Genomic DNA, 23,710 nt, shown 5'->3' on the forward strand with positions numbered 1-23,710 from the left:
AGATGTCAGATAATTGAAATAACAGCAAAGACAAACTTCTTTAAAAGCTTTATTAATGGAGAGAAAAATAGCAGCCTGGAAGCCTCACGCCTCCCAGGCCCGTGTCTATTGATTGTTTTCTTTGATATCCCGCACGGTACATAGGCCCTGAAAACAATACAATTAACATTTTGAAGCAGTTAATCTCTAGCGGGGCTTGTCAGCAGCGATTAACGCGCTGTTATCATCTCTAGCACCAGTCAAAACAAACGCCCGAGACCTCCCTAGGCACTTTCACTTTCCATATTAGAGACATATATATGTGCATGTCTCATGCATGATTTAACTGTTTATTAATTCCACTGCCAGAGCAGCTCAGCTGGGTAACACCCTGGCAGCAGCGGCAATGCCCAGAGCTGTGCTAAATGTGCTGTGACGGGCACTTGGCATGGCCGTGGTCTGCAAAGCTGGCGTGTTTCCTTACAAATATCGTGGGATGGACACCCAGGTTCCTCAGGGGGACTTCACCAGTTGTGGGGATTGAGGGTTGGAGACTCCGTGCAGGGTCCACTTGGGACTTTGCTAGCGCACAGCGGGGAAAGTGGGGTGCAGAAGCCAGCGGGGCTTGGCACCCTCTCCGAACCTTCACGGACTGTATTCTGCTCGTGGTCGGATTTGCCCGGTGACTCCGCAGTAACCTCTTTGCTGTGGCAGATGAAAGTCCTCTGAGCGTACACCTTGCTCAGGGGAGGGTTTAGTTCTGCCCTGGCACTCGGGACTTAGAGGTGGGTGCTGATGTAGAGTTTAACCAAGTGCAAAGATCAGGCGTTGACCTTGTGCAGGTCGCGATGCAGGACAGCTGCGATTGTAACAGCATTTTGCACGGTTTAATAATAGGGTTTCTGCTTCGACTTGGGAGGGTGAAGGTCAGGGTATTTGACTCTGAGATGGTGGTGATTGGTCCCTCCCACAGTGCTGAAGCCCTCTGTTTCTCCATTCCACAGGCCAACCTTAGAGCCATTATCTCTTCTGAGAAGCGGGTGACACAGCTGATGAGCTCCATTGACGAGGCCCTGGCAGAGGTGGCCAGAGTGGAGGAGACCTTGCAGATCTATGATGAGTTATTGGGAAGCGTGAAGCAGGAGATGGACCACATCTACCAGGAAAACTCCTTGCTGCATCGCATCAATTCCAACAAGACAAGGCTGATGGATGAGATCCTCTTCCTCACGGTATGTGGATTTGCAAAGACATAAATCTTCAGCCTGTTGAATCTATTAGAAAAAACTTTCAGTGAGCCTCAAACACTCTGAAAACTATGATCTGTCTACAGGGCTTCCCTGGCCTAGAAATGAGGGACTTTGTTGTCTTGATAATGTAAGGACGGCCACACAGCTGGGATGAGCTACAGCTAGACCTGCAGCAGACACGAAGTTCAGTACCCTCACTCTGGTCCAGGGCTGTAAGAGGGGTCCCTGAAAGTCCTTTTCATGGGCAAGATGAGCCTCAAATGATGTCATGCCGAGGACCTTCCAAACGCAGCTCTGCAGCCTTTCGGTTGGGATGCTGCGGTCTGTCTTTCATTATCAGCTTTGGGACCACCTTCTTACAGGCTGAGGGGCTGCTGGAGCAGTGCTTTTACCCTTGCACCCAAAGCACTGAGATCCTCCCAGCCTTGTGCCTTCAAGTTCCAGGTGGTCCTATGTCTGGTTTGTGGGGTTTCTTGTGGGAAGCAGTTGTCACTGAGGGTAGTTGCTTTCTTCCTCCCTTCGCTTGGTAGCTTTCAGTCTACATCTTTGTACTATGGAAAACCAGCTCTCATTAGTAGATAACAGTCATTTCAATAGCCAATCATCATTACCCGGGAATATGAAAGCGCAGTACTTAATGAGCAATTAGAGCCAGAGTGTGCAACACCCACCCCTGGTCAAAGGGTGCTCCCACCAGCACTGATAACCTCACACGCAGAGAAACCCCTGGGGACTTTGAGCGGGTCCTGAGGCAAACTGTACATCAACTGTGGGAAAAGCATTCTGGGGACTCCCTGTTGCCCTGGAGAGCCTGTTTGTCCAGGGACTCTGTTGCTTCTCTTCCCACTGATGGCAGTTTCCCCATTCCTTTTCTCTCCTTTGCTTTATTTCTTTTATTTTTTTCCTTTTTTTTTTTTCCTCACCCTTGAAGGTAACTTAACTGTTAAGTCAGTGTGGACTCTGTACACATCAGCCCGTCTCAGCATCCGTTGTGGAGTAAGGAGCTTTTCTCTGCAGAACCTCATGGCCGCAGAGACGCTGGTGCAGGGGGCAGCACAGCCAGTGAAAAGACTCTCGATGAGCTCTGGGAATATGGGAAAGCAAATTATTTACAAACATAACATACCATAAATGCAAGACCTGTGCTGTAATAGCACAGCTAATCCTCACTTCCACTGCTTACGGTGACCTCTATGCCATTGACATTTTAATTTCTGAGTAACTCAAGCTGCAGTTTCCTTAGCTTTTTTCTTTCTCCTCCCCACCACTTTGCAGCCAGCAGTGATCCCAGAGGTGCCGGCCCTTCGGAAACTCACGCTGAGGTTGGCAGCCGCTGCAGTTGTTACCGTGCAGACCTTTGGTTTTGGTGGGGATAGAGCAGCATGGTCTTCTTGACGGACTCATGCAGCCCGGCAGCTGAAGGTGGCACTTGGCTATTTCGAGCCAGCGGCCTTCTGGGTGGGATGAGGAAGGATGAGCTGACCGTGCTTGTACCTGTTCTCTTCTGGCTTTGTTTTTAGACCCACCTCAACCTCAGCAGGGAACACTGCGATGCCCTGAGCCGGGCAGATCTTTCCAGCCCCAGCAAAGTGAAAGCCTGCATTGCTGCAGCAGAGGCTTTATCTGGCTGCATGAACATCCAGATACAGCCCGGTGAGTAGAGAGCGGAGATTTATGTCTGCAAATGGCACGCGCAGCACCGTCCTGTGCTGTCCCAGCCTCTGCAGGTGCCCTGAACCGCTGAAGCCGGAGATGGTGTTCTCAGGAATTAGTTCACAGGTTTTCTGGGCAGCCCCAGAAAGAAAAAAAAAAAAAGAAATAGAAGGCAGGCATGTGTTTGGGAAGCTAAGCAGCAGCACTGACCTGGGGGTACGTGGGGTGTACGGGGCAGAACACCCTGCAGCACACCCGGAGCTGTGAGCTGGGGAAACAGGCTTGCAGGGCTCAGCTTTCTTCTGAAGATATTGCTGAAGCTTTCAAAATCTTCAGCAGCTTCACCTAGAAGCACAGCCATGCAGGGCTGGGAAAACCCATGTAATGTCCCCTCTGAACGTCCATGGAGAAAAGGAGCTGGGGGGAGGATTGGCTCCATTCCTAGAGGAATCCAATTCATGCTGCAAACGGCCAAGCTGGGGCATCCGCGTACCGCAGGCAGGTCTGGAGGCACCTCCCTCGGGACTCAGGCACCGGCTGGTCCAGTTTACGTTATAGTCGAGGCAAATTTACGGCAAGCATCTATACAATTCCTCTAAATACCTGGATGTAAGGCAGCGTTGTCTGCCATCTGTGTACAACACCTCTTATAGTTCGGAAAGGAACTGGTGGAAAGGTGTGTTTAGAAATTGTGGTCTCTTGGGGCAACCCAGTTGTCTGTACTTGAGCATGGAAAAATTGATAATTTGTTGTAGCAGTATCCACTGTGGGTGTTGCTGGAGACTTGCTGGTGCACAGAGGCTCGATCCTGGCATGAAACTCCCTGTGAGGAGGCTGGGCGTTTGTCCTTGGCCATGGTCGGGCTGATGGATGCTTTGCAATCTTTGCAATTTTTTTTAATTTTTTTTTTTTACTTTAAACTCCCTGTCTGTCTGTATTTGCCTGGTACTACAGCAAATCTTTTTCCCTTTGTTGGCTTTTGGGTGGTAGTATTTAAACCAGAACCTACTCCTTGAAGACCTGTCTTATTTGTCAGTGCACTGAGTGACATTGGTCTGCAGCCACGACAGCTCGTGCCACTCCGTACCATGATACCTTCTCTTTTTATTCTTTTTTTTTTCCTCAAGGTTACCGGAAAATGCAGTCTGTGGCTGAGCAACTAATCATGTTTGAAACACTCAAGCAGAACTTTGAAAACGCTTTCATCGGTCACATTACAAGCATCTTCGAGCTGCAGGTGGGCTTCGCGCTTCACGTGGTGGCTCAAAATCCTGGGAGATTTGAATAGTCTGGTAAAATAGTACCAGTGGTATAGGGAATGCCACCGTAAGAGGATTCTCTAAAAGCATCTCCCCAAAGAGGTCTTTTCACATACCTTCACCCTGCCGTTGCCCCCCAGCCCTCTGGTTAGTTTTGCAGGCATGCGGAGGAAATCCAGCACAACTCCGTGTCTGTCAGGTTATCAGGTTCCCTCCCGTGACAGTCATTAATCCTCCGGTCATGTTAAAAAGTGCTTAGCCCTGAAGATTTTTGCTTTAAATTTTCTTGTTTTACTTTGGGGGTGGTTGTTCATCTGTAACGTAAAATCCCAGGATAAAAGCCAATCCCTTGATCCTTTGATTAACATTTCCAAGTGCTCGTCTTGCAATTTAAAAGATACGGTGGACTATTTCTGTGGGCAGAAATCTGAGAGGAAAATGTTACTTTTCTAGATTTCACTTCATGAAGAGAAAGGGAGCGACTCCCAAATCCTTAGCATTATTTCCTTAAATCTTTAGCATTTACTTTCAAGCATTGACTCTGGGAATTCAAGGGCAATTATGAAGCAATTATTTTCCAGAACTTTTCAAGGCTATGTTTTATTTGAGTCTTTCTGCCATTTCTGTTGCTTTAGGGTAATGCTCAGGTCCCTGCTCTTGGTCAACCCATTGACAAGTTATCTGCACCAAGCCATGGACACCACCATAAAGAACTGGTGCCCTACACCCCGCTCATGGCCTGGCTGAGGAACGCCAACCCAGTCCTGTTCTGTGATCTCCCCAAGGTATGGCTGAAATCCTGAACAAATATTGCGAACCATCCACCAGGAACAGATTAGTCAAACTGGTTAATTCGTGATGAGAGCTTGGTTTCACCAAACCCATACCACCCATGAGCTTCCAGCATTTGGCCCTTTTAGGAGAGTGTCTGGCCAACTTGGCCACATGATGTTGGACCTCTGTGCTTGGCAGAAAGCAGTCTGGGACTCGGCGGCAGACATTGTGTTGAAGGAAAAGGTCTGAAATGTTAAAATTTGGTCTTTTTTGCTTTCATTTGACCATTTCTCTACTGAATGAGAGTGATGAGCATTAAATGCATGTGGTTAATCTTGTATTTTATTCAACACTGCTTTATTTAAAGGGTTCTAGGGAAGGGGCGTCTTAAAGTCCTTGGCCTCTTCTGTTAATAAGGACATTGGTAAGTAACTGAGGTGGTTCTTTTTATATCACTGAGGCTTGTTTTCTATTTTTCATGCTGGTTTTTGCCTTTCCAAAGGTCTTACGCACCAAAACCAATAGGTCTGTTGCCATCTACTGACTTTTGTTTCAAGTGGGCGGCTGAAGAAAAAAGCTATGAAATGGGCACTCTTCACAGAGAGATGAGATACACCAGGAATGTCTCTGTCCATCTTGTCTTCCCAGGTCTATGCCCAGAACCTCAGCAGACTCTACGACCGGGAAATCAAAGCCTTTTTTGAACAAGCCAAAACCTTCTTGTTGGGAAGAAGAAAAGGAAGTGAGTGATTTGCAAATACGGCTTCTGTGCTGCTGAGCAGCGTTTTATTTGCAAGTAGGGAACACGGCAATCATCCTCTATCACAGGTGCCTTCCCCAGATTTTGTGCCATGAATTTACTTTCTCCTCCCTGGACTGGGTCTGCAGCTGGCAGCGTGAGACAAAGCTGACTTTGCTTTACACCAGGCAGCCTTTGTGCGAGCCTCGGCTCTGTGTATTACCCGGTTTTGTTCAGCTGCTTCTCCGAGCTGTAGGTTTTGTGTGCCTTCCCTTTGCTGGACTCGGAAATGATGCACGGGTGGCTGAGATCGTGTCCTGAGGAGCCGTAAGAGAGGGGGATGTGGGACTGCCTGGCTAATGCCTGGTCCATGTTTCATGCAAGCAGAGCTGGTCACAGAGTCCTCAGACACTCTTTTTCCCTGTAAAGAGATGGCACCAAGCCTGTCCCTGAAGACACGAGTGTATTCATAGCAATATTTGTGAGAGCAGAATGATTTCATACTGAGCTGACTGTGGGGCTGTGCTGTCCCAAGGTGATTGTTTCAACAGAAATCACTGCATCTGACTCAAAATACTCCGGTCAGGTGTTTCTGAAGACAAAAAGAGAAACTGATCTGTCTCCTCTGGAAGTTTTTGATCGCACAGAAGTCATATTTTCCTTCAGCAAAACAAAGCACTGTAATGGAAAGTTCCATGCCAGCTTGGCTCCGCTTGAATGTCAAAAACGAGTCTGCATGGTGTGTTTAGTCTATCAGAGTGCTAGCTCGGCTTCTTCCAGCTCTGCACCTACTTCATCACTTGTGTCCAGATCCCAGAGCCAGAGGATGAAGCCTAGGGAAGGACACAGGGCCGGTGGCTGAAGGATCCTGCCTGCCTGCCGTTGCTGTGCTGGCCCCACAGCAGCGATCGTACCAATAGTCCCTGTCCAGCTGACACAACTGCCCTGATATTTGCCCATCCTTTGTCTTCTGGGGTGAAGTCCATGCCATTCTTCTGGGGTACAAGGGATGGTTAGGGAGCCTGGGCCATGGGCAGCTGGAGGGAGCTACCCTGAAGCTCACCATGCTGCAGGATCAGACCACTGCACGTGATTTCCACTTCTGTAGCCCTCCGGGGCCCTTTCCCTCGGTTTCAGAATTGGCCATAAAGGGGAGAGCTAATATCTGGGTGTTTTGCTCCTCCCTGCTCTGCGGATCTGTGAAGAACCTGGTGGGTCTCAAGCAAGGACAGAGAGAGCCCGTGCCAGCAGCAACTTGCCCAAGGGTGGGAATAGGACAGTGCTTCTGCTGGCAGCTTTTCCCACATGTTGTCACCCTGAATGTCCTCCTCCCTCCTTGGAGGTGCCAGGGACCCAGCAGTGCTGGAGCACTCGGCGCATCACTCGTTGGATCTGGGATACCCACCCTTCGAACACTTTGGCAGTCCCCGCTGCTGTGATCTGGACACCAGGGTGGACACCTACCTTCAAGCCGGCAGCGATGGGTTGGTGATGACACCTTCTGAGGGATGTATTGGCCCAGGTGGAGGGCCCTGAGCAGAACAGAGCACCGTTCCTATGCTTCCTTTCCAGCTCACCAGAGATGCAGTGCCTGAGGAAAAACAAATGGGTAAAACAAATTGTTGAAAAAGATAACGTTCCTCTCACACCTCCCTCTCCTCCATGCCTGGATACAGCTTTTCCTGGGGAAATGTGCTCTTTCTCGCTTAAAAATAGGAATTCCTGATAAGAGGTAATAAACGTACTGGCAGCATGCAAGCCTGGGGAATTAGCAGTGGGGAAGCAAACTCTGATCCATGGTTTATAAGATAATGTGATCAGGCGCCATTTCCTGAAGAAGGGTGACTGCTTTTCTTTAAATGGAAGGAAATAACAAAGATCATGTACAGGATAAAGAGGTCCTGGTTCCTATTTGAAAAGTGATTGACGGGCTCTGAGCAAAGGACTTTAATTCTGCTGGGTGACAGAAAATAAAAAAAAAAAACCTAAGTTTGTCTCTTCCCAGAGCTGGTCTGCTCAGAAAGCCATTAAAAGGGGGGACGTTGCAGGGGCAGAGATGGCTGTTACAGGGGCCTTTTATGAAAACGGGCTTGTTAAATTTAAAAAAAAGGTAGCGTTGGGCACATGCTGCAGCCAGTCTGTCTGATCCCCTATTGGAAAATGTTAAACCGGTGATTTTCTTTCAATGCTTTGTTTATCTTTAATGCCTATGCGAGTCCCGTAAAATGGGAGCCATTAAAATCCCAGGAGGAAATCCAGTGTCTGCGAAACCCACTGCAGCAGGAGCTTGATGGCTACAAGCCTGTTACTGCACTGTTATAAATCACCCAAGGGCGTCTGTCTGTTGCTGGTGTTGCTCCCGCGGCCAGGACGAGATGAGATGAGTTTTGCCTGTCTTGGGGTGTGCTGGCCCCGTGCTTTTTGCTCTCTGGGGTGAGAAGAGGTTTGGGATAGGTAGGAAGCCCCAGGCGTGGTTGGGGATGCTCAGCCAGCCCCTCGTTCATGTGAGCAGCACATTGAAACTACGGCCACCACATCGTTGTGCAGTGCGATTAGTAATAGTGGGAATTTTTAGAAAATTGTATCCACGGAGATCCTGCCAGCTGCAGAAAGGCACCTTCCCTGGGGCTTGCGGTGCTACCAACTGAGATTCACCCGCCTGCCCCTGGAGACCCTGGGGACAAGGCAGGAGGGAGAGCATCACCTCCCTCCAGAGGTGAAGTTCAGCTCTTCTTGGCTCAGCAGGGTCAGCAGCACCCTGGCAATGCATGGACATGTCCTTCTGCTGAAGGAGCTTGGCAGCGATGGACGCTGAAAGTGAGCACGGCCTCTCCCAGCTCCCGGGGACTTTCGGAGATCCCTGCTGAAATATTTTCTGCAAAATTGGTTGGTCTCAGGCTGTTTCGCAAGGAAGGTTTGGCTTTGATGAAGTTCTGCGGGAGCCTCATCCAAGGTCTTCCCTGACGTTTCACCTGCTCAGCTGCTCCTTGGGGTGAGCCGCTGCATGGATGAAAGCCCAGGCTGCAAGGACACTTCCCTGATAACATCCCTCATCCCTGCTCTGAAATATCCTAGGTTGGCTCAGCTCTCTGTGCCTCTTTCTTTGTACTGATTACTGTCACGGTGAATTTTTAGGGTCGACTCTCTGCTCTCATAAAGGAATATTTATGCCAATCGCTTCTAAATATACCGCCTGATGATTTATTGCCTTGTTTCAGTATTATGGGAGAGTTTAGATGGCAAACCCCAAGCTGTTTATAATTAATTGTGAGCCAATAATTAAGTCTATTCTCCTAATTTTTCCCATTCCCTTTCCACACTAAAATTTACACGCTTGTAAAATTCTTTCCTTTTTGCTGTGGGGACATATTTTTTTTTCCTGGTTTTGCCACTTCCCAGCAGGTGAAATTATCATCACCCACCGCATAAAGGTGGGAAAAAATATTAATGAAGCAGCTTATTAATTTTCTCCATGGTTTTAGCAAGGCTGAGGTTGTGAGCAGGGCTGTCTATCCTCTCTCATCCCTGCTCAGCGTGTAGGGCATCTGAAAAATCCTTTCCTAAGGTAAAAGCCCTGCAGGTGGTGGCTCAAATAAGAATTTTTCAGGTGCTATGAGAAATGGAGAGCTGGCCTGACTCACCCGGGACCTCCGGGGTTAGTGGAATGATACCAATTTTTAGAATTAGTTAGAAAATAATAGGGATGTTTCCCCACTGATTTCTTTCAGTGAGCATAATAGTATTTTCTTCATGCACGTTTCAAAGAAATGTTTAAACTTTTCCACTTAAGCCGGGCACCCAGTGAAAACAGTGTGGCAAAAACCGGTAATGTTTGAAAAGTATATTAATTTCCAGGTGAATGTTTATAAATTTTAAAGGCTAGTTTTTGACAAAAAGCCAACCCTCCCCCTGAATATTGTTTTATGGCAATTTACCATCAAAACTAAGCAACAAACATTTTTCCTGAAACTCTCGCAGGCATTTCTGCTGATTTTTGTTCTTATCACCTAGGATTTTTCACTCCCCGGTCCTCAAGAGTTAGTATTAAGCACTAAACAGTAAAAGGGTAAGCAGTGAAATAAAAAGAGAGTAATGAAAAAGAGAGAGAAAAAGCTGAGAAGGCAGATTAAAAAATGAGAGCCAAACCTGCATCCCACATATATCTGAATCCAACAGGAAAAGGCCGATTCACGCATAAGATCAGTCATAAAAAAAGAGACATTTAAATCTATTAAAATGATCAAAGGAGCTGGAGAGGCCAAGAGGGCTGGAGATGTCTAACCACCTACCAACGTACCGTGCAGGTCTTCAGGAAAGCTTAGAGAAGCCGATGGCGATGGGGAGCAGGCAGCAGTCCCGATGGAGTCTCCCTGGGGGCAGAGAAGGTCAGGAGGACACACTGGACAAAGGCAACGTCATCAAGGTAGGGAGCTGAGGTTTTCTAAAGGGTTCATGTGTCTTCAATGGGCTGTGCCAGTGCTGCAACCCATCCCATGGTCCTTCCTCTAGTGCTGCGTACCTGCAGCAGAAGCAGAGATGTTCTGTACTGCTGACCTGGCTTAGATGTCACTTCAGGTGGACATGGACATCTACTCCGGTGTCCTCAGTGTGTGCTACAAGGATTTTCTAACATGCCCGATGGTTTCTAAGCAGATGTTGGAGCAGGTGCTGAGAGAGCTGCAACCCCTTTGCACCGTGGAGCAGCAGTTCATTGAGCAATTCTTCCAGCTAAGCCAGGGTGCTGCAGACCTGCAGGTGCCGGAGGTAAGTGTGAGGACTATGTCCTCTCCAGTCCCATTAGCTGGTCCTCCTTCCAGCTTGATATAAGCCTCAGCAGGCACGGTGGGGTGGCTGCTTACCTCTGTCAGATACCTGAGGTCTCCTGGGCTCTTGACCTCTGCAGTCAGTAGTGGGGAAGCTTAAGACCTCCTGCTGGCAGAGGAAAATTGAATTGAAGTTAATCGATAGCTCCAGCAAAATCACAGGATCTCTAAGCATTGAACACAGGACTCCAATATGAGGCAGCAGAAATGAAACCCAGATTTCAAGTTTTCCTCTCTGAGGGAGGGCGGAGAAATCATAATTTCCATCCCGTTCTTTCTTTCAGGCATCTGCCACTAAGGGAGGAGAGAGCATGGCATCTCCAGAGGACCCTCCTTGCACCAAGCCTCGGAGCCAGTACGTGGGTGATGAGATACATCTGGCTGCTCTGGCAGGGGCATGGTCTGGAGCGTCCTACAGGAACTGCCTGAGGAACTGATTCAGGGATTTTTATTTTTTTTTTTCAGTCTTGACCATCCTGATGTCAACTAAGTGGTTTCAGGTTTGCGCCCTGGGTAGCAAAAAACCAGGAGGCATCGTAGCTGGGCATGCAGAGGCTGAGCAGAGCCTACTGGTTCTGCATCTCCCCAGCACAGTGGCTCTGCTTCATGGTGGATCAGAAAGCGAGGTTTATGTTTCATGGAAAAGCCTGTGTTTTGATCAGGTTTATTTCCTTATTAGCAATATCATAAAATGAAAATGTACCATGGAACGGAAATCTTATTAAAAATGTCAGCATGAAACCACTGAAATTTTTCATTTGGCTGGCAAGACAGGGCATTTCAACCTCCTCCCAGAAGCACAGAGGGTGAAGAGTGTCCCTCTGTCCCTCCCCATTTAATTGCTTACCCTCTTTTTTTTTTTTTTTAAAGACTAGAAGAACCTACAACCCGACTGCTAAGTGAGATCTTCGGTTGCCTGGAATCGGAGCTGAGAGGATTTCTAGATGTCTGCAATAAGGTCCACCCGTTCAGCTGCTTGCAGGTCCTGGTTACCTTGAGCGACTCCATCTTTGAGATGTGGGGCTCTTCCTCAGCCCTCCCCTCGTCCTTCCTCAACACTCTCCTGGGCAACATGCTGCTCCTGGCCAAGAGCAGCTTCAACAAAAGCATTGTGAGTGTCAGTAGGAGTAAGCCCAAGTAGACCTGATGTTTGACCTCCTCCGGTATCTTCTAAACTTCTAACATGTTCTTCATTGAAGGCAGTTGCCCCATGAGTCTGGGACCATGTCAGATCTGAGAGTGCTGTGTCTTGTGTGTTCTTGCCAGGGGACCTTGTGCAAAGAGATCGAGGAGGCAAAGATGCCCAGCAAGATGAAAGGTGGGATCCTGCCCTCCGTGAGCCGCTTTGAGGAGTTTGTGAACTTGTCGGAGGAGGTGTTCAGGACAGCTCGGCGGAGAGGGGAGCTGGACAAAGCACATCTCAGGCTGGCCGGCAGCGTCTTCAGCAGCAGTGAGTACAAAGGCTGGATGCATCAGTCAGGCAAATGTATACCTGCAGCTTCAGGAGTCACCAGCAATCAGCTGAGCCACCAGAGCAGGGGACGTGCAAGCTACATGCCTCCTGGCATTGCCCCCGCTGAAACTGCCTTCACCGAGCAACAGCCTGGGAGCATCATAAAATTCAGAGAGTGTGGCATGCCATGTGCATGGTGTCTGCCACACCGGGATGGTCCCAGTTGTGACAGGGATGAGACACACGTGCTTAGCTTTGAATCTAGTCAACCTCTCCTTTCCTGCTACGGAGGGTGGCACTCAGGTCAGAAACAGGTTTGGACAGGGCTGGGCTTGGATGTCTCTGCACCCTTTTAGGTAAACAGTTATCAAATGTCACAACCCCAAAGCTCTGCAAGGCAAGGTGGTTGAAGAGCTGAACAACCTGTGGTGATGGTCACCTGAGCTCTTGGTTAAACTCTTCACTGGTGACCAAAACCTGGCAGCATCTACATCTCATGGCCCTCCTGACTCAGCCTGCAGGGTCTTCTCTCCATACCTGATCTGCTCCTTTCTTTTAAGTCAACAGTCTGTCCTCAGCAAACCTGAAGGTGAACACAGATATGGTCATGATGGAAAATTTCCACCACATTCACTGCTTCTTGTGCAAAAAGAAGATCCACTGCCTGGAAGGCAAGAAGAGAGAAGCCAAGCAGAGGTATAGTGAGCACATGGAGAAATATGTCATCAAGTACCTGGGCCAACCACTGGAGAAGCTCAATGTGAGTACAGGATAAACTGACCCTTGCCTGGGTCTCAAAGGGCAACTGCACTTCACAAAATTATGAATTAACTGGTGTTCAAATCACCCCTCCCCGAATCCAGTCTGGGATTGTATTTAGTGTGCTGCCACATCCCCAGTGCTCCCACACCTTCTCTGGCCACTTGCTGCTGGGTCTCACCACGCAGCACAGCCCCAGCAAGGACAGGGCTCAGCAGCATCAGATGCGGGTACCAGCTCTGCAGCTCATCCTCCGTGCAGTGCTGTGAGGACTTGTTCAGGCCCCCACCCCGGGTTGCGTGCCTGCGTCTGGCAGATGCTGGTTTCTTTTTGCACGGCTGCCTGAGCTAATAAGTCTAACACAGCTTCACGCTTCCCAAGCGGCTGCTTCGTTAACCGAGCTAAGAGAGCTAACTGCTCCTGAGACCCCCTCCTCGCTCCGCTCCTTCTCTCTTCTCTCTGCCCGAAAACGTCTCACAGACTGAGATCGGCTTGAATTATTTATAGGGCCTGTTGCTTTTAATTTGTTTCCAGTCTTTGCTGTCAAACATCTTGTAGGTTTGCCTGGAAGATCAGCTCAGTGTCTCGTGCTACCTGCAGCCCTGCTATGTTAATGGCTTCAAATCCTTCCTCTGTGAGGGAAAGTATAATTTAATTGCTCACAACAAAGCAAAGTGAGTAACATATGAGGGCAGTTGGATTGTGTTCTGCTCAGGGATTTCCAGAGTCCTGACATGGCCTTCTCTAGCAGACCACGTAGCTCTTCAGAGTTGAGCACAATTCACAAAGATCAAGAGAAGTTGCAAAGGGGCCTAAGTAATTTCGGAGCCCATTTCTGGTTTTGAAAACAGCTAATACATTTAGGAACCTCTTTCCCTCTGAAAATCCTTAAGGATTTAGGGTATTTCGCCACAGCAAAACTGCAGTGGAATTACCCAAGACAGCAAACAGATTATTGGGCTGTAAGAACAGGTGGGTAGACATTAGGTTGAAGGAGGTGATTGTTCCCTTTTTTCAGCCTTCATTAGACCAGATGCAGAATACCATGTTCAGCTGGGGCAGAGATAGATAGAGATGTATGTCACATCCACCTGTGACAAGAGGTGTTGCTAAACTGGAGCAAGGCCGGTGGAGGGCCACCAACATGGTGAGGAGATGCTGAAGGAGCTGGGCTTGGTTGGCCTGGAGAAGAAACAATTTCAGAGGTACCTAGTAGCCCCCTTCCCTAGGAGATTAATGAGGTGCACAGCAGGATGATGAGACAGAACAGTCAGAAAATGTAAAAAGGAAGGTTCCAGCTGGACAGAAGGAAAAAATGACTATAATGATAATAAAGCATTGAAATAGTCTGTCCAGAGAGGTTGCACAGTCTCTATCCTTGAAGGTTTTCAAGACCTACCTTGAGAAATGCCTGAGGGACCCTCGTTTGAATTCAGCGTTGAACCTGCTTTGAGCAGGAGGTTGAACTAGAGACCTCCTGAGGTCCCTTCCAGCCTGACAGATTCTGTGTCTGAAAAGCTTGTGCAGAAAAAAATGTTTGTTAGCATTGAGCTTTTTGTGGAGCTACACTGCTCCTGGCACTTCTCTAAAAGCTAGTTGAGGTCTGTAACCCTTGGGGTAGGCACAGCCCTGGGCTCTCAAGCAACAGCCATGCTTGGGGTGGGACACGTGCTCCTTTTGAAACTCCTCCCTACAGAACAGCCTTTCCTGTTTTCATAGAACATCCTGGAAGAACTGAGAAAACTTGAGTTTTGCTTTACACTTCTGCAGGTTCTGGGATCCCCCAACCCAACCTTTGGTTCCAAACCCTTTGTAGTGACGAAAGCTGTATGAAGCACCAAGGAACATGAGTGATTTTATCCAGCAGTCCCATTGCTCCATGGTACTGCAACCCTTAGAGATGCTGCTTGCTGAGCAGGGAGGGAAGAGAACTGATGGAATTCGCTATGCCCTGCTTTCCTGGAGGATAAACAATCTCCAATACTTCATTTCCACTTACTTAGACATGGGAAGGGAACTGAGGAAAGTGGTCAGGTTTCAGCCCTGACGCAGGAGTCCACCTTAGGGCAGCTCATCAGTGAATGTCTCCTTGTCTTTCCAGCACTTCTTTGAAGGAGTGAAAGCCCGTGTGGCTCAAGGGGTGAAAGAAGAAGAGGTCAGCTTTCAGCTGGCCTACAGCAAGCAAGAGCTGAGGAAGGTCATTGAAAAATACCCTGGCAAGGAAGTGAAAAGAGCCCTTGAGACCCTCTACAGGAAAATCCACAAGTATCTCTCCCCAGAGGAAAACCTTTTGCCGGTAATTGGAGTGTGATGCGGGTGTAATGCTATGATGTTTTGGGGGGTTCGGGACTGCAAGGCACGTATAAGCTGGCACGGGCTGATGAAGGGAGCTGACGGTCTGTTTTCCCTAGGTGGTGTGGCACGCTATGGAGCAGGAGTTCATACGTCAGTACCAAGAGTTTGAGGATCTGATCCAACGCTGTTATGCAGGGTCAGGGATTGCCATGGACTTCACCATGGAGGACTTGCTGAGCTACTTCAACTCCATCACTCTGTCCAACATGTAGAGGCGACCCTCTCTGGATGTCTGTTGGGAGCAGCTCAGGAACCCTTGTCTGCAGCTACATCTTTAAAGAGCTAAGCTCAAAACTCTTCCCAAGCTGAAGTTTGAAATACGGGGGTCCCATCCTGACCTTAATGCCAAAGTACCTCTGACTTCTCGGTCTTAGGCTAGATCTCCCTTGGGGAAGTGGAGTTCTCAGACCCAAACCACAGCTTCCCTACTCCAAGAAACCATTATGCAGCTAGTAAAAAAAAACCCTCCCAAACCTCAAATTTCTGCCAAAGTGGGTGCCAGTGCTGTACCTCTTCAGCAGACCACCGGATGAACAGGCATCTTCTCTCCAAGAACTCTCTCCCTTTTATCTACTGTCAGATTTCATGGTGAACCTGTGCTAAAGCAAGAGGGTTCACTAGAGACAGATGAAAGTTCAGAGTTATTAATATAAAAAGTTTTATTGCTTATAGCTAAGAAAGGATTTACTTGCCGGTAAACTGGAGTGGAGCAAAGTTCTAAAGACCCAAACTGATCTCTCGGGGGGTTGCCTGTTCTTACCCCATTTTCTTATGAAGCATCCTATAGCAACGTCACAACTCACTAATATATTTTGGTTGTTGAAAATGTGGCCTCTGTATCTTGTGATGATAATCATAGGGCTAACATGCTTTCCATTATAACCTTCTCTCTAAAAAACTGAAGATCCCGAACTCTTTGGTTCAGTACAAAATACCAGTCGGGTCCGTAGTGATGACACAGGGTCCGCAGCCTGAACTACTCACAGCCAACTGCCCAGAGAGCTTCAGACCTTTCAAAACTCCATTTTTATTTTTGAAAGATTTGGGGTTTGTAGAGGAATAAAAAGAAAATCTCTAACTCTGCCTCGGGCCACAGAGAACCCCTTTGGACATGTCTGTTTGCAGGAAGGGGTGTCCAAAAAGGTGCCCAAAGCTGTGCACGTCACCCTGAGGCTCCTTTTCTATTGCTCCTTGCTACATATTGGTTGTTAGCATGGCACCTACAGCTCGTACATCTTTCACTAGTGGGAGCTTGCAGTGCTCCTGGGGACAGCAAGTGCCTCGCAGAGCATTTTCCCCTTGCAAAGGGAAAGATGGCTAAAGGTGGCTAAAATATCCAGGCTCTTTTCCTGGGATTTTTCAAGCAACTCTTATGTAGTTGGACTTTCAGTTCCTTTGGGTCAAGGTACACCTCTGCAGGGAGTGGTGCTCAGAGTTCCTGTTTCTAATCTCGTTGCTTTCGCCGTGCCCCGTCATTCTCCACTGACGTTGCTGCTCGCACAGCTCAGCTCGGGGCAGCAGGAAGAGGACGGTCATAAGGGAACCGTCCAGCACCGGCTTGCCCAGCTCTTTGTCCTCTCTTGCAGGTACTCAGACTACTTTTGCAGTCCCATTTCCTTGCAGTTGTTTGCTGAGGGGCTCACGTGGGAGGAGGGGGTTGTATTGGTGAGGTTTGCTCGGCAGGAGCTGGGAGCTGCAGGCTGTGACATGAGGGTGCCACAATGTGGGAGCACCCAGGAAAACCGTGCAATAGCTGGGCATGGTCCAGGCCATGCTGCAGTCCCAGCTTGGGCTTGGGGACAACAGGGTCCTGCTCCAAGCAAGCTCCTCCGACTGCAGTGAGCAGATGCCCCGGTGAAACTGCACCTGGTTTTACGCTGACCTTGCTCCTGTGTCAGCAGGACTTTGAAATCTCTCCTTGCCAGCCATTTCCCATGCACGCTGCTGCAGAAGAGCAACGCCAGAGGATATGAACCCAACATAGAACACCCACTGTAAAACCAGGCTACCGAGTCCCCCGTACCCTCATGCTGAGGGCCACCAGGGCCAAATCCATTTCCTTTTTACAGCTTGGTGCAAAGGTGCTCCTGGGCTCTGGGGAACAGCAGGAAGATCTGCTGCCATGGAGTTAAGCAGCCTGAGCCTGCTTTAAATGTGTGTTGATGATCAGGGAGAAGTTCAGGGATCTTCAGAGGGTCATCGGAATCACCAGAGCAGGATCATCAGGCATCCTGCTCTGGTGCAGATGGGGCTGAAGTGAAGCAGAGACGTGACAAGTAGGCCACTGAAATATTTACAGCACTCTTCATTTTCCTAAAACTGATTTTCCCCTGCCAAGCCACCATGTCACAGTCCCAGAGCCCTCAGCCATTCGCCCCTTGGGCTCAGTCCCACAGCGCAGTCATGATGGTGGCAAGTTCCTGTCCTCATGGTGTTGGTCAGGACCGCGGTCCTTATTTATGGTCCATGTTTTACATCTACATTGTATAGGCACCAGAAGGGATTCTGTCCCCTTCCTGTAAGATAATGACACAGCCCCTTTCCATGGGGACACCAAGCAGCTTCTTCAGCCCTGGTACCCTTTTCTTCTGGGAATATTCTTCCCCCAGAGACATTGCCTACCGCACTGACAGGGCCCAGCTTGTCTTAACTCTCTGCCTTTGCTCCACCTGGATGAGTGTCCACACCTGGACACGAAGGAGGTTGGGAGGACACCAGAGGGGGTTGGAGGGAAGGATCACACACATGGTCCATCCTTGGTGCACACAGGTTTTTGTGCATCGGGAGCTCAGTGTCTTGGTGACATCATCCCTCAGCGAGGTCACCCTTCTGGTGCTCCAGATCTGGCCCCAGCCAAGGGCTCTGGCATGCTCAGGTCCCACCAGAGCAAAGCGGAGGTCCAAGGGCCTTCCAAGGAGGAGAATTTATTGCTTCTGTACTTGTGCCACCTGCAGGCCAAAACAAAACCTGTTTGATCTCCATTCACGGTTCAGTTCACAGCTGCCTGGACCATTTCCCTGAATAGCTCATTGCTCATAACCTTCATGTTCTGTGGTTTTGCATGCTGGTTCCCAGCCCTGAAAGGATGTCCTGGAAGGAGGAGTGTATGGGTCCACCCTCATGTTTCATCCAGCGCCTGGACCACCTTGTGTTGACTGTGAAGAGCATTGAGGACACTGTGGCCTTTTATTCCAAAGTCCTGGGCATGGAGGTGGTGACTTTCAAGGTAACACGGAGCACAGGCTGGGTCTAGGGGACCTGGAGCTGCAGTTCTGGGTCAGTGACTGGTCTTTGTGGAGCTCTGGTAGGGTCTCTGGGGCACCTCCTTGGGGTGGGGATGGTAGTACCAGCACAAGCTGCAGGCCATCAAGCTCTGAGTTTCCAAAACCCTCCCTCCTCATCCTCTTCCCATTGCCTCATCTTTGTTCCCACTGCAGTGTCAGCCTGTGCATTGTTTGTGTGGCTGCCCCACAGGCAGGAAGGAGAGTGCCCCAAACTGAAAACATACGCCATTATGGTGTGGAAATAGCTGCATGAGGCTGTAGGACTTTCTTGGGTCACTCCACATTTCCAGGGATGCCCTAGGAGCCTTGCAGTGGCCAGTTCTTGTCTTGGGTTGCCACAGCAAGAGCCCAGAGTTAGCAGGACTACAGCCAGGTCCCCAGGACTTTCAGGGCTATGCAGGTGAGTGGATGCTGAAGGCTTCCAGCCCAGCAAGTCTCATTGTGCTTTGATTTTTTTCTTTGGGGACAGGGAAATCGCAAAGCTTTACGTTTTGGCAACCAGAAGTTTAACCTGCATGAGGTTGGGAAGGAGTTTGAACCCAAGGCTCGGTGCCCAGTTCCTGGCTCTGCAGATATCTGCCTTATCACACAGGTGCCCCTGGACCAGCTGCAGGATCATCTGAAGGTGAGGAAGGTGTAGAGTGTGCAAAGGGCAGTGTGACCCTGGGAGGCATGAAGCCAGAGCCTCCCAAGTGACACTTTCAGGGACTGTGTCTTGGGGAATGTCAGAATTATCTCATCCAACAGCTCATGTTTTCAAGGCTGAGGAGGGGACAGTGCACAATGCCCTGATAAGAGTACCTTAAGTACGAAATCCCTGCTCTTATGTCTCCTCCCAGGCCTGTGGGGTGATTATTGAAGAAGGTCCCGTGGCCAGAACTGGTGCTGTGGGTCCAATAACATCCATCTACTTCCGAGACCCCGATGAGAACCTGATTGAGGTTTCCAGGTACTGCACAGATGCGACTGCAGTTGATGGAGGGGAACCCTAACCACAACCCCTACTCTGCCTGTGTCCCAGCAGGAGACAGGATGCGGAGGCCGGGCTTTTGATGGCCAGTTTACAGGTTCAAGCTTTTATTTTGCAAACCTAGGACAAGTCTCAAATCCCAGCCCTAAAAGTAGGGCTGCATCAACCTTGAGAGTTTCCCCAAGGCAGCCTGCTCGGCTCTCAGCCCTGGGTGTGAATCCTACTTTTGTAAATCACCATCAATGGAGATTTCATTGACCTTCTTTGAAGATCTGTCCTGCTGCTGCTGCTGCACTACTCTTGTTGGGACAAGATGTCCTGATGTCTGACACCCTTTTTGCTGCAGTTGAAGCCCCTCATTTCTGCACTGTTCACCATGAGCACAAAAGAACCTGTCATTCCTCTCCTTTCCATAGTCACTTTTTACACAGCTGAAGGTTTCTGTCTCCCTTCCTCTCGGTCCGCCTGCTTGGCTTGACGCAGGCTGGCTGGCACTGGTGGCTCTCACACCAAGCCAGTGGTTTAAATCCAGCTGTGACTGTTGAAACCTGCTTCCTGCATGGGAACTGGGATTTTGGCCTCAGTGCCTGACACACAAAACACTCCTGAAGCTGAAGTTCTGTGCCTCATAGTCAGCTCTGCATAAATAGTTACAGGGTTCCTGTCACCCAGGATGGGAAAGTGTAGAGATGAGACAGCTGCATGGCAGAGGTGGGAGAGTGTCTAAAGTCAGTGAGATCACCTAGATTTATGCAAGAATAAGGGGGAAACAAGGTGCTAAGAAGACACTGGCATCAAGCAGAAAACTTTGGCTCCTCCTTGCAGCCCAGCCTGGTTGCCCTGTTTTACCAGTGAGGCAGCAACGGGGCTTTGCTCTGGCCCTTGCACCAGCTGCCAAGGGAAGGATGCAGCCTTGTACTACAGCTGGGAGGGATTCGCTCCTCCTTTCCATCCCCATGCATGACACATTCCTGTGGACTGTTTCTCTCAGTCACTCATTTTTGGAACACTCAGTCATTAATTTTTGGAACAGCAGCCTCCTTGTAAAACTTGACCCCCCCCATGGCAACATGTCCAGAGCTTGGGAGAGCCTCTGGACCAGGGAAGAGGAAGGCCAACACTCTTGTCTTCCTCTGTCCAGGAGCTCATGGAGCTGCCTGCGTGGCATGGAGGGAGGCATGGCTCATCCCGGTGAGGAGGAAGGTGTTTCAGCAGAGCTGGGACAGGGATTTACCACAGCGGAGTCCACTCTGACTCATGGCACTCAGTTACTTGTGGGGCTGTCCTAATTTTTCTTCTTTCTTTAATTATTGAAAAAGCAATTCCTCGATTATTTAAAAAGCATAAAACAATAAAGACTTGGGGGTTTTCAAGGAGAGCAGTTCCCCAGCTGGCCACACTGCGGTAGCAATGTTATCATCACGGAAATGGTGCTGGAAGGCAGAGAGGACTCTTCTGACGTCTACGGTCAAAATCATCTCTAAAATTGAAATAAACCTTGAATTGTACTTTTTTTTCTTTCTTTTTTTTTTTTTTCTTTCTTGCTGGCATTTTGTAGGAAACCCAAAATTCTCCATGGTGTGAAAAAATGCAAAGCCCTAAAAAATTCAGTGCTCCAAATTATCAAAAGCTTGTGCTGGTGGTGACCGTAGGGATGAAACCTGCTTTTGGCTCGAGTTGAACCATTTGCAGGAACTAAAGACAAGAGATGCCGTGGGAGAAAACCACAGGCAGCTCATAACACTTACTTTGTGAATGGAGCCCTGGGAGCAGACCCCCCGGACCCCCAGGAGGGGACCCCAAGGAGGAACCCCCAGGGAAGGACCCCCATGGAGGCACCTCCAGGGAGGGACCCCGAGGAGGGACCCTCAGGGTGGGACCCCCAGGGAGAGACCCCGAGGAGGGGCTCCCATTGAGGGACCCCCAGGGAGAGACCCCAAGGAGGGATCCCCATTAAGAGACTCCCGGGGAGGGACCCCGAGGAGGGACTCCCGAGGAGGGACCCCCCAGGGAAAGATGCTCGAGGAGGGACCCCCATTGAGGGACCCCCGAGGAGGGACCGTCAGGGAGGGACCCCCATTGCGGGACCCCCATTGCGGGACCCCCCGGCCAGCGGAGCCCCCCCCGCGGCCCCGACCGGCGGCTGCTCTCCAGGGTGCTGAGGGCCCGCGGCCGCCTCCGGCCCTGCCGCGGGTGGGTCCTGCCCACGGGAGAGGGACGATGCCCACGGGAGAGGGCTGATGGCGGCATCCTGCTCCCCCCATCAGCTTTCCCCCCCACTCCCTACTGGTCAGGGCTTCTCTTCTTCCAGCGGAGCCCTGTTAATTTCTGGCGTGGGATTGTAAGTATTTATTGATTGCTAACACAGATCCTGTCTGGCTCTGCACTGCAAGTGTCCTTTCATTCAACGAGCTTGCTACCGTAAATATGCTTGTGGAGAAAGGTTTCCTTTTCTTAATTTTGAGTGTCATTTATCTTGGAACAGCAATAGAAAGAAGGACAATGGCTCTTTTCTTGTTCAGCCTGAGAGGAGAAGTCAGGGACTTTGGTGGCACCACATTAATCGCTGAATGCACTCAGTGTCACACAAGCTGGTCTATAATTTTCACAGACCAGTTTTTAAATTGGCTCTTTTAAGGCCTCGCTTCCCTTGCCAGCAGCTTGGACCTCCTAATTAGTTCAGGATATGAAACGTTTGCTGTTTGAAACTGGAATTAATGAGTGAGAGACTTTCCTGGGCTGGGATACTGGAGGCGTTTTCAGGATCCTAGGCTTTTGGAGCAAATACCATGAACAAAAACAATCTCAGGTATGCCCTTAGCTCCTAGATGCTCTGGAAAATCCACTTACTGCTTCAACTGATAAGGGGCCCCAATAAAAGGAAAGTTGGACCGATCAGCCTTCCTGTGCTCAAGGTAAATATATGACTGGAGAAATCACTGGCCACAGATCAGCCTTCTAGGTGGCCCTGTCCTAGCCTCTGCTGGGTTCCCCATCTATTGGAAAAGCCTCTGTACTGCATATGATCAGATTAAAACTAAAAACATGATGGTCTACATAATCTAGCATTAAATCTTTATGCAGAAAATGAATTTACTTCAGTTCTTTATTCAGAAAGATTCAGTGTGAATATGTTATACAGTATGAGAGAGTGGATTAACAGGTGGGCAAACAGTTTTGCTCTGGCTGGGAAGTTCTCTGCATAGACCACTACCAGCAAGCTAAAAAGGAACCGGCCCACATTCCTTCTTGCCTGTCTAGTCCCATCTCACTCCCCCTTGCACAACCCTCACTTCTCCAACAGATTCTGTACCTATATCAAGATCATATTTGGAAACAAGTCCTTTGGATCCGCAATCACAGTATTTGTTTAATATCGCATAGTTCTCCACCTCACTGTTCAGAAAGTATCAGGGTAAGAAAGCCTTTCGGTGAATGGCTACTCAGGAGCACAAGTACCGATTTCATCCCAGCTGGAAAGATGAGTTAAGAACTGAGTCTCGGTAAGCTTTCCCTCCTCTGAGGGGGGCGAAACAGGAATTTCCCAATGTGAGTCACAGCGTGTATGTGCCCAAGTCACCATCCAGAGGTGCCCATCTCCGCACGGACTATAGGGACCACCTCGGGTGAGCCGGCTCTGAATAGGTGCCTGGGCAACCTGTGCAAAGCCCGAAGGGATGATGTGGCGCAGCCCTAGGATTGGCAGGGGTGACCTCACGGGAGGCGTAGGATGTAGGTGTAGGACTGATGTAGGGTTCCTTGCCTACCGATCGCCTTTCATTCAGAAAAGACATACAGGTTTTAAGGGTCTTTGAACCATCCCTTGTACACAGAGAAGTGACAAACACTTCCCAAGTATGGGAGGCTTTTACTGGAAAAGAAAAAAAAAAAAATCCCTTTCTGCCCAAGAGTTTTGCAGGCAGGGCTGTTTACAGTAACTGATAGATTTTTCATCTGGCCAGCATGACTGACTAACTGTGATCTGAAAAGGGCCCAGAAGAGCACTAAGAAAAGCGCACATTTTGCAGTTAAACTTCCTCTTCTTCCCAGACTCGGCAGTTAGGCATTCTGCACAGAAAAAAACTTTGAATGCAGCTTTAAAAATATATCTAGACACAGTTCCTTCTGGGGAACCGACTTCCAGATGATACCCCAGGATCTCATAGATTTCCATGGGATTTTTTTTTTTTTTTTGTATTTGTGGTGGCCTTTCAGCTACTCAGACAGCATCAACCATGACTTGAAATTTAATCTGTCTACTAATTACTGACACAGACACACCTCCTTCCTCGCGGGCTCCTTCGGTATTAAAGCGTCTACTTTGACTTCAAGGGGTGAGAACTTTCCTGACATTGGAAATCAATAGTAAAGCACCAATGAAGAAAGGAATCAGAGTTTCACCAGGACAAGTC

The 23,710-nt window shown here is 49.2% G+C and overlaps 2 protein-coding genes across 11 annotated transcripts in view; both read left to right on the forward strand.

Annotated features, from left to right (window-relative positions):
* LOC129211979 (exocyst complex component 1-like) overlaps window positions 1-15,927 on the forward strand; it is a 28,782-nt gene extending 12,855 nt beyond the window's left edge. For 3 of the 9 annotated variants that reach the window (XM_054839862.1, XM_054839861.1, XM_054839868.1), the window contains 13 exons: window positions 984-1,211; window positions 2,750-2,882; window positions 4,010-4,119; window positions 4,777-4,926; window positions 5,564-5,657; window positions 9,959-10,077; window positions 10,305-10,418; window positions 10,762-10,832; window positions 11,348-11,588; window positions 11,744-11,927; window positions 12,491-12,690; window positions 14,791-14,985; window positions 15,101-15,926. In XM_054839862.1, the coding sequence (XP_054695837.1) occupies window positions 984-1,211; window positions 2,750-2,882; window positions 4,010-4,119; window positions 4,777-4,926; window positions 5,564-5,657; window positions 9,959-10,077; window positions 10,305-10,418; window positions 10,762-10,832; window positions 11,348-11,588; window positions 11,744-11,927; window positions 12,491-12,690; window positions 14,791-14,985; window positions 15,101-15,256 (1,995 nt within the window). In that variant the 3' untranslated portion in view covers window positions 15,257-15,926. Of the gene's footprint in view, window positions 1-983; window positions 1,212-2,749; window positions 2,883-4,009; window positions 4,120-4,776; window positions 4,927-5,563; window positions 5,658-9,958; window positions 10,078-10,304; window positions 10,419-10,761; window positions 10,833-11,347; window positions 11,589-11,743; window positions 11,928-12,490; window positions 12,691-14,790; window positions 14,986-15,100 lie in introns of those variants that run through there. The other 6 variants (XM_054839866.1, XM_054839865.1, XM_054839864.1 and 3 more) reach the window with 5 other exon arrangements.
* Window positions 15,928-16,622: 695 nt separating this feature from the next.
* Window positions 16,623-19,320, forward strand: GLOD5 (glyoxalase domain containing 5). 2 transcript variants are annotated; one of them, XM_054839626.1, is made up of 4 exons: window positions 16,623-16,630; window positions 18,120-18,270; window positions 18,798-18,953; window positions 19,168-19,320. In XM_054839626.1, exons 2-4 carry the CDS (start codon window positions 18,130-18,132, stop codon window positions 19,318-19,320), a joined length of 450 nt encoding a protein of 149 aa, XP_054695601.1. In that variant the 5' UTR covers window positions 16,623-16,630; window positions 18,120-18,129. The 2 variants fall into 2 exon arrangements, with proteins under 2 accessions (XP_054695601.1, XP_054695599.1); XM_054839624.1 differs by lacking the exon at window positions 16,623-16,630 and having other exon boundaries at window positions 18,106-18,270.
* Window positions 19,321-23,710: the final 4,390 nt, after the last annotated feature.

This window comes from Grus americana, chromosome 12, assembly GCF_028858705.1.
Source record: "Grus americana isolate bGruAme1 chromosome 12, bGruAme1.mat, whole genome shotgun sequence".
Lineage (NCBI taxonomy): Eukaryota > Metazoa > Chordata > Aves > Gruiformes > Gruidae > Grus > Grus americana.